The following is a 10,715-nucleotide window of genomic DNA, read 5'->3' as shown; positions in this document are numbered from 1 at the left end:
TATATATATATATATATTCAGGCATTATGATCTTAAAATGACAATAATAGCGTTTATCGCAATATATTTTGGTGCAATATATCGTACAACAAAAAACAGATATTGTGACAGGCCTAATATTTAAGAATATGTTATCATTTCTTATATATAAATATATATATATTATTTACAACTATATTTTATTAGGGTATGCAAAAAATTATTAGTTCAAAGCTCGCAAAAAAGAGGACCTTTGATGTTTTCTAAGTTATAAGTAACGGTCCAAAACCATAAGATGTAATAACTGCAGCAATATTTATTTATTATTAACATTAGTAACAGGAGAAGATACATAAAACATTAATTTGTACTAATATTGTGTGACCTGAATACAAATGATACATATTCATTGTACAGCTAGTTACACAAATGTTACAAAAATAAATAAATAAATACATGAAAGAAAAATAAATATTTAAAGAAAACAAAATAAAAAAAATCTAAAGAAATAAAACATAAATATCTCAAACCATAAGTAAATTATTAAGACTGTTACATTGGCGTATTAAGAGGGGACCTGATTATTTAAAAGTAATACTTATAATGATTTTTTTTCAGCAGTACTGTTGTTTTGGCAGCTTCCTTATTTAATGATAGGCAGACAGACTCATAATAAAGTTTCAAGTCAATGCAAAATGTTCTAAAATTAGGCAAACACTCAATAACTCTACATTTGTAAAGATGAAAAGGCCACAAAGAGTTAAAAAATTCAACACATTGTCCATTTCCTTACAATCTCACTCCCAAATCAAAAACAAGAAAATTAATTGTCTAAAAATCAAAAACTTTTTTTGAGAAAACAAGCCAAGATATTTGTCCAAAGTTTTTCTAGACAACTGCATTCTAAAAATAATGTGCTATTATTTCCAGATTAGAATTACAGAATATGCATGGTGAAGAATTTATATTAAATTTAGAGAGTAAAGAATTACAAGGGAAATAATTATGAAGGATTTTAACATAAAGTTAATCTGATTAGGTACTAAAAACTTATAAAATGCTTTAGGATAGAAGCTAAACTTATTAACAAAATTTCTTCTAATGTACCAATTATTAAATTTCATATCAGTAATTTGCACACTTCCAATGGGTTCTAGTCAAATGTAATAGTTATAGAGAAATAGATTTTATAACCCAATCATATACTCTGGGTGAAATATCCCTTTCTTAAACTGCAGAAAACTCAAAGTAAGAGTCAATGTTACCGTCCATTTTACTTTACTTATTCCTCTGTCCACTCATAATTCCATATTATAGATTTATGAGGGGAATAATTGTGGCTTACCTGCTTCTAAAGCTTGCTTGTGAAAATAAGCAAGTTTGATAGGAAGTGTATTACCAACTGTAGCAATATGTGTATTAATAAATCCAAATCAGTCATGAAAAAAGTTATAACGGCTATTTTTTTTACAAATATACGCACCTTAACACTGAAGACGCTTCTTAGACAAAAACGTATTAACTAAATCCACCAAAATGCCAGCCTTTAGAAGTGTGACTTGGCTTTTAGATGTTGGAGCTACATAATAGGTTTAGCCTTAGTGACGTCATATCAACGCGACAAGTTCTTGCACAAGGAAAAGCCGGTGGAGTTGCGTCTGTCCGACGGTCACTGTCACCTCGTTTTCGTCGGTTACCACCTAAAAATCGAAATGTATTACAAATTTAGTGGTTTTACACAAAGACTGACGGGAGCCGCGCCATCCACCGCCTACAGCCCTCAGGTACGTGCGCGTGATTCCGTTTCTGAAAGGTTTAGTCAGTGACCTTGATTCTCCGCTGTCTGCTCCATGTGACCGTTGGTGTGTTTTAAACGTGTCAAGACACGTTAAATGCTCTCATCTAGTAATATGATAGCCTAAATTATTGTAAAAACTAAAGCTAGTGATTGGTAATATATAAAAGCGACTTGAGAGGTGACTGTTAACCAAAATTCATCCCATAGCTTGCTAGCTAGCTACAAGCTATATAGCTATAACTTTATATTGAATAATGGTTTTGCTTGATTGTTCGTAAATGGTTTAAACAGTAAATATCAACATATTAGTAGTTATTTGCACTGTCTCATTACTGATTTTTAACAAAACAGGTGAAGAATTAATGTGGTTACCATCAAAGGAGCGGGGACTCAGTTAGACTACCCACGACAAATTAATATTATTAAAGATTAAAATGTTAAAACTTAGTTAATCACGAATAAAAAAAATGTAGTTTCAATATATATTATCAAGTAGAAGTCTGAAAATTGTATGTCTGCCTTCCAATATATTTGAGGACAAAGGGATCCAGGTAAGGTGACCTCCTGGTTATATACTTCTATTAGACTATGTAAATATCGATTAGTTAGTTGAACGAAGTTTTTTCCAGTATTTAGGCAAAATTGATTTTATGTTCTCACATTCAGACTTTCTCCTTAATAATATACTTTCAGAAAAGCATTCGTTGCTAATTCTAAATAGGGCAATCATATTAGCAGCCAATGATGTCAAAGTACAACATTGTTCACAGTCAATTAAATGGTCCTAATGTTGACTTTTACATACGATTCAGGACTGAAAATTCAAAGTAGCCTGGTAAACAATATAGGGACCGTGTCACAAGTTGCCACTGAACGAATTTGTAAATATAAATCCAACTTTACCTCAGTTTTTCCAGTAGCATTGGTCTCATGCTTTAAATCAACATTAATCTTATTTCCGATTGCCTTTAAACTAGATTTGATTATTCAAATAATTGACATAACAATAAAGCGACAGACGAGTAGGTAAAATTATTTTGCACCAGAGTGTTTTAAATTGATGACTAGTGTGTACCTTCATAGATAACCTTGTTGTGTGTGTGTGTGTTTAACCAGATTCAGTGCAACTTGACCTTTTCACTGTTGTTGTACATTCTTGTTTAGTCTATCTCTAGAAATATTGACATGTTTTCCTTTAATTCACTCTGGTTATTTCACACTTTTGTTTACACATTTTGAACTCAATGTTGCTTTGAATGAATATATTGTGTAAAAATACTGAAAGAGATGCGTATAAACTTAAACTCTTTAAACTCTCTTTAGGGCTTAAGGGCAAATGTACCCTCTGAATCCCCCGCTATGATCTTCGGTACCCCAACTAAGCTGGTATCAGAGTCGAGTGCCACAGTGGAGTACATGGGTAAAAACAGGGTTCCGGACCTCCAGAGAATATTTCAGGTGTGTATTTGATTTATGTGAGTGATTTAGTCAAAGTCAGCTTTGTTTTCAATTTAACCACATGTACAGGACATACAGAGAATTGAAACTTTGTTACTCTCAGACCCCAGGTGCCTAACATATAATATTAGTATAAAAAGTAGAATTTTAAAAAGAAATTACAATAAATACTATTATGCATGAAATGTTTTCAAATTTGAATTTTTACTTATATTTTTTGATAACAATACAATTCAACTTAAAGGCATATGGCAAGGAGTGCAAACCAGAGTTGTGCAGATGCAAACAGTGTATAGCGCAAAAAATACAGTATATTGTAAAACAGTAAATAATGCAAATAAAAGGATAGTCCACCCCTAAATATCAACATTGTTTATTAGGGCTTTACAATTAATTGTAGATGACTCTCATGCGCATTTGTCAGTAAAGCCAGTTCTGTAATCAGTAGTAAGTAAAGCTGCATGATATTGGAAAAATCTGACATTGCTATATTTAGTTTTTCTGCGATTTATATATTCCAATATGAATATAATTTCACATAATAGCTTGAATAGCTCTATTTGGGACGGAAATAATTATTTAGTGTTGATTGAGGCGATTTTATAAGGGTGTGAACCATGTATAAAAAGAATAAACAAATTGCAAGTGAGAATAATTACCATAGAGTAAAAAAAAAAAGTAAAATGAAAAGTGCTTTATGGTTTTCCGGATTGTATAGTCTTCTTCTGACTGTATAGTCTTCATTGTATTAATAATTCAGTAAAATAGTTTTTCATTAACATTACAAATGTTGTACGTTATTGTGCCGAATGCTTTACACTCTCTTGAAATGCCTTTAAAACACATGCAAATGATAAAATTTCACTCTGTTAAGGTTCTACTTTGCAATGACTCCACAAATCTAATATATTCTCAATTGTTGATCAACTATAATCCCAACTCAATATTGCATATCCTGTGATGTAACTATTGCGGACACTCGCATTGCGATATCAATGCTAAAATAAGATATTGTGCAGCCCTAGTAGGAAGTCTTCAGTACCTGCTTTCAGAGCAGCGCTTGCTATACAGAGCTATAGTTTATAACAAGCTGAGCAAAATTATAGTCATAATTCCAGATTAATCACATTGTAATTAAATGAATAGATAGTTCAGTGATCATGACAGCTGTTTGTGTTGCTTTTCAGTGAACTACAGCTTTATGTAGTAGCTACATCTGAAAGTGTGTGAAAATACCAGATTTAATGACCACTCGCAAATCTTTCCTCTGTTAAACACAAAAGAATATATTTTGAAAAATGTGTAACCATTGACTTCCATAGTAAGAGAAGCAAATATTATAATGTTTATTTATATAGCGTATTTATTGTGTATGGACATACACCCAAAGAACTTAACAATCATAAGGGGGGTCTTCTTTACTCCACCACCAGTGTGCAGCATCCACATGGATGATGTGACGGCAGCCACAGGGCAACAGCGCCAGTGCGCTCACCAGCTATAGGTGGAGTGGAGAGACAGTGAAAGAGCCGATTCGGTGAATAGGGATAATTGGGGGGTCATAATGGGTAAGGGCCGATGAAGGGAATTTGGCCAGGACACCAGGGTTACACCCCTACTTTTACGAGAAGTGCCAGAGGATTTTTAATGACCACAGAGAGTCAGGACCTCGGTTTAACTAATGACTGTAAAAAAAAATATATGGACAATGCCTTTTCCCATAAAATGCTTTTAAGGCAAAACGCCTCGTGACAGGCACAAACTGTCGCAAAACACTGCTGAAATTGGAGCCTGGGCATGCATAGAAGGGACTACCTGAAGGAACTAGAGGCGGAGCCACGGAATCAAGCTTCCAACCAAACGCTTGTACATCAAATCAACCATCAAATCTCATTTGACCGCCTATATCTGCACTATAACAAAGGCTCGCTAATATAATTATAAGCACTTGCTGTTAAAAACACGTAATAATATAAGATTTAAAAACTTTGTCACGTGAGCTGTTATAATTTAATAAAAACAATACATGTTAGACTAAGCTATGAGCACAAAAAATATTTCTCTTATAACAGGGTTGTTGGTATTTGTTATCTTCACAGGGGTAGAAATAACACTTGTAAAATATGAACAAGAACAAATCAACAACACATACATTTTTATCAATTTGTACAATAAACTTTGCAGTATTAATACATCAACTGATGTCTATGAGCTGCTGCAACATTGCTTGTATCTTATTTATCATTTCTTTGTCTCTGTTTTCATGTGGTTTATTTGATGGTATTTGATGCCTTAATATCTTAAATTATATATATGTGTGTGTGTGTATGTATATATGTATGTGTATATGTATGTATGTATGTATGTATGTATGTATGTGTGTGTATATATATATATATATATATATATATATATATATATATAAAATATCATTTACAGCTCTATTTGTTATACATGATTCAGTTTCTAGAACATTAATATTTTATAACAGCAAATTCAGTAGCTCAACCACATGCCAAAACTAATATTTCAGACCCATAAAGATAAACCCGACAAAGCCCTGACCTCACCGAATAAACAGTGTTCTACCAGATCCTGTATGTCAGAAAGTATAGTTTACTGCTGAACAACTCCTTTTATCAGGGTAAAATAACACAGAAATCAAATAATAGCCCTTCAATCTCCTGCTGAAGCTCCGACAGTCTGCTTTGAGAAACTGTCAAGCACGATGACACCCCCGTTTTTATAGCGTTAAATTACTGGCTTAAAACCATAGACTGTAAAATATATGGACGGAGTATCCGTGACGTCACCCATAGGTTTCTGAAGAGCGCAAAAGAAGCCACAAGTAGGCGCGGCCAACCGTCGCCATTTTGTTCGCGCGTCATCGCACCCACGGCGGGATACCAAACAAGGGCAAAGAGGCGGAGAGTGGGCGGAGCTTGCTTAGACCTGGCAGACAGACTTTACTTTGGGAGAAACGCTTGATACTTTATTACCTGCGACTCGTTTGTGTTCTGACCACATGTGCTTGGCTGTACACTATATCAGTAAAGTGATTAGACTTTCAAAAACACTGTTGTAATACATTGAGCCACTAAACATTGTTCTTATGATGTTTTTCTACAGGAGGTAAACGCGAAATACTTCCAAACACTTCAGATGTCTGTGTGTGTTAGTAAATGCAAGACTATTGATGAACTCCAGCACAACACTGTATGATGACGCTTCAGATGACTGTTCTAGAGCCTACAGCTAATCATTCTGTCACATTCTGGAGTGCTTTACGGGTCTAAAGAAAAATATTAATGATAAATGATCTTAAATCAAACAAATACATTTATAGAGATGGTATACAAGTATATAACTTTACTCACATGGGAAACGAGGCCACGTGAATGGTTTGTGAGCACAATTAAATGCACACAGCATCCCATATCATCTGATAATTGTAAGAAATAAGTCCAAAAGGCAGCTGACTGTGTAAATCCACATAAAACAGAACAAAAATACGATGAATATGCCGAGATCAGTGGCTAATCTGCCGGATTCAGCTGAGGTGAAGTGACGGCGACCAGCGAGACCTAGCTGTCACTCAAGTGGCCACGCCCTTAATTATGCAAACTTAATATAACCTAATATAAAGGAAATGGATGAGTTATAAAAAAATTCACCCCCCTCACAGTTGTCATGGAGGGTAATAATAGCTATATGAACCAAAATCGTTCTTTGTACCAGGCTGTAAACACCTTTTTTTCTGCTGTAAAGTTGGCCATTCTAACAGTGGGCTCAATTGCCACTTGCTCTATTATGGAGCCAGGACTAGCGGAATTTTGATGAATTGCAGTTTCAGTTACTTCCGTATTGGCCTCCTGAGGGAGAGCGGGAGGTTGCCGCTTGCTTAAAACATACTGTTTACAAAAATGAAGATCTGCACCTATATCAGCATGACAACCAGTGCCTTAATTGACAACCATCTTTCGGGACATTTTAGTGCAAGTGTAAATAATTTTTTTATTTGGGCTCAAGTCTCGGAGGAGACGGGCTTTATGACTTGTTCTGCAACCAGCCCCCAAGGGGGCGATCTAACGGCCGGGACCTTCACTCAAAAGCAGGAGTGTGGCACACCTGGGTTTAGCATTTCATCTGAAAGACAACACTCACTGACATTATAGTGTCCCCTTCACTTTACTGGGGTATTAGGACTCACATAGGTTGCAGATTGAGCACCCCCTGCTGGCCTTACTAACACCATTTCCAGAAGTCAAATACTGTGAAAGTCAATGGTTATAGGTTTTTGGCTTTCTTCAAATTATCGTCTTTTGGGTAAATGATCTGTTTATTGAGCAAAATGTTAAAGGGATTTCCTGGGTTTCCTTTTCTGTGCATTTGCATTTCATACAAGAATGCCAACTGACCTACTGAGGAGATTTAGTACAACCACATAACAATGCCTCCCTTACTGTATGTGCATAACAAGTGCAGCTATAGCTTTCAAAGTCGTTTCAAATCTAATATGATTCGCTTTCTTATGTTGAACATAAAAGAAGATACTTTGAAGAATGTTGGAAATAAAATAATATTGCTATCCACTGACGAAAACTGTGGGAATGCATTTTGATCTACTGCTGGATGTGATTGAAAGAAGACTAGATGCAGCATGCATCATCATGTTTCCTTCTGTTTTCTTCCAGGCCTCAGATAATATTCCTGTCCATCTAAAGCGAGGTGTTCCAGACAGACTTTTGTACAGGTCCACCATGGCACTGACAGTCGGAGGAGTACTTTACTGTCTCGTGGCTCTTTATTTAGCAGCACAGCCCAAAAAGAAGTGAACTGTATCCATCCTCTTTTCATCAACTTGATGAAATGTCAGTTTTGATCAGCTGTGTTTATCATGAAATATATCAGTATGCCTCCCACCATTAATCACCATCAACAGACACTCAACAAAGCTTCTATTACATGATGCTGTTTTCCTTGTGTTCTTACAAGTGAATTGCTGTTAGTTGTATATATTAAAGCCATGCTTCTAAATCTTTATAATTCCAGCCCTACACAGAGTTCTTCTTGATGCATTCTTTACAGGTGGTATTTTTGTTGACCATTTCTTTTGCTTGAAAGAGAACAAATATACAAGTGAATCCTTGATTTTACCCCAGTGAGGAACTTATTTTATTCTGTTGATTCTTTTAGAAAAAAAAGGACTTAAGGTTTTTGCTAAAAACAGTTTATGTAGTATTAATTTCCGAATACCGAAATCTGATTCTCATCATGAATATTTACTTGGAAGAGGGTAAGGCATTAAAAAAGACAGAAGATAAAGTAAACCATGTTTTATTTAAAGGCGCTAAAGACGTTGTTATTATTATTAATCTCAGCTTTTTAATTTAATACGGTGCAGTTTAAACTTCCCAGAGGGGCTCAATAGGACTTAAATTGATTAATATTGTAATTTATTTAAAATGTGTGGATTGTAGACCTGGTAAAATAATGTTAATTCATCTGTTTATAAAGAAACTGGTGTCATAATGATTAATCGCAAATGAACATTTTAAAAGTTTTGCTCCAGGATTGTGAAAATGATTCAATCCATTTTTAATAAGCACATCAGTAATTTTGCTGAATGAGTTAGCATTTTTAACAGGCTAATAATAACATTATAATTTTAAACATTTGCATGTTGAGAACAACTGTATAGAATCAAAAAGCCGGATCTACTTCAAGTGATATTAAATATATCAGACAGAAAAACAATGTCAGGCTAAAATCACGTACACTAGGAGTTCAATCCAGGGGAGTATTCCAGAAAGCAAGGTTAACTTACCATCTGCTAAAGCCGGAGCTCTGGGTTGATTAACTATAAACCTGCTTACTCATGGAATGTTGATTTCAAATTGCTCTTGGGAGCAACTTCAGATAACTTAGAGTATGTTATCCGTGAACAGAAAAGACCGAAATCATGAGACATAAAAACCAAACACCAAAAAAAAATAAATAAGCAGTATGGCACACCTCCACTTTCTTCTTTTTCTATTTAGCGTGCTGATCTATATAGAATGACTTTTTGAACTTGGTTGTTCTCTTTTATACTTCAGCAGTTTAATGGCTAGCTGCATTCTTTAAACTTATTGCTAGGGCCAGACAGAATCTGCGGATGTTTTTTGCTATTTCTGTGGAGAATTTTGGTAAAAATCTGCGAATTTCTGCGGAATTATTTTGGGAGTATCATAACTAAAACCTTAATATGTGAGGTACAAAATAATATATCTTTAACTATTATTTAATGTTTAAAATGCAAGTCCAATTAGATTCACTTTATTTGGTAAACAAAGCAAGTCTCTCATATATTATATATCTACTAAAAGACAGAAAATATTACTGTACAAACTGTGTTGTACATAAATCAGATGGACATTAGTCAATAATATTACTGTAATTACTTTATAAACTGAATAAATATAGATATACACACATTTACTCAAGTAAATAAACAGAATTAATAATGGGCTAAAGATCTGCGGAAAATCTTCCATGTGGGCCTATTTATTGCTCACTTTTGGTAGTTGTACATTTTTTTTATAAAATTGATATTATTATTATCATTATTATTATGAAAATAAGATTTATGTTTGTTCGATGCTAATTATTAATTAAATTAATAGTTTAAATAAAAAGCTCTTGGAATAATCTTTAGGTTTGTATATTTTAAGGGTTGGTTGGTTTAGCTTTCACATTTGTTATGAAGTGAAATATAATTCCATAATAAAATAGCATCAACTTCACATTTGATCAAAAACACCCTCCTAAAATGATAATAATGCAGATCAACCATGTAAATAAGAGTAAATTTAATAGAGTAACCAATTTGAATAATGTATTATTGAGAACATACAAAATATGCTTTAAAATATTGTGAGAAACGCATATATAACAGGTTAACTATCCCTGAAAAATAACCTACCCCTGTGCAGGTAATGTTCTGGGCACAAGTTGCTATGGTTATTATGGTTTATTATGATACCCTGAATGTTTCCTCTGTTTTTACAACCCAAAGCTGAGGTTATCTACATTGCTTATTCAGGCATGTCCCATTACCTGCTTTTGGGAATACCCCCATGAGTTTGAAATGTCACGGTGAACTTTCCAGAGCAGTTCTCTTGCCTGCATGTTAAACAAAAAAAATCAGTGTTCAGTGAAGACTATGTAATAGGTATGTGTGCTCTCTAAGACTCCCCCATTTTTTTGTGTTCAATCTGTCAAAGTCAAACACGAATGAGTAAAAGCAAATACTGAAAAGTACAATTATGATAGAGGTTAAATGTTAATTCTTGCAGAAAAAAAAATATTGACACTTCTGTACAGGTACAGTCTAGTATGCAAAGTTCTATAAAAATAAATATGCCATAACTTGAGCAGGGGAAAATTGCAGAGCATGTTTGAACATAGCTATATTATTACATACTTTCTTACCTATCGT

General features: G+C 34.1%; 1 protein-coding gene across 1 annotated transcript; it reads left to right on the top strand.

Moving 5' to 3' along the window:
• The first annotated feature begins 1,596 nt into the window (after positions 1-1,596).
• On the top strand, positions 1,597-8,281 carry LOC130238627 (cytochrome c oxidase subunit 7A-related protein, mitochondrial). Its single transcript, XM_056469706.1, has 3 exons — positions 1,597-1,763; positions 3,101-3,235; positions 7,930-8,281. Exons 1-3 carry the CDS (start codon positions 1,692-1,694, stop codon positions 8,068-8,070), a joined length of 348 nt encoding a protein of 115 aa, XP_056325681.1. The 5' UTR covers positions 1,597-1,691; the 3' UTR covers positions 8,071-8,281.
• The last annotated feature ends 2,434 nt before the right edge of the window (positions 8,282-10,715 follow it).

The sequence above is a fragment of the Danio aesculapii genome, chromosome 12, assembly GCF_903798145.1.
Source record: "Danio aesculapii chromosome 12, fDanAes4.1, whole genome shotgun sequence".
Lineage (NCBI taxonomy): Eukaryota > Metazoa > Chordata > Actinopteri > Cypriniformes > Danionidae > Danio > Danio aesculapii.
This window is presented reverse-complemented; position numbering and strand designations above follow the sequence as displayed.

Coding starts and splice junctions, on each gene's coding strand:
- LOC130238627 (XM_056469706.1), top strand. CDS start 1,692: ATGTATTACAAATTTAGTGGTTTTACACAAAGACTGACGGGAGCCGCG. Junction 1,764..3,100: donor CCACCGCCTACAGCCCTCAG/GTACGTGCGCGT, acceptor AACTCTCTTTAG/GGCTTAAGGGCAAATGTACC. Junction 3,236..7,929: donor ACCTCCAGAGAATATTTCAG/GTGTGTATTTGA, acceptor GTTTTCTTCCAG/GCCTCAGATAATATTCCTGT.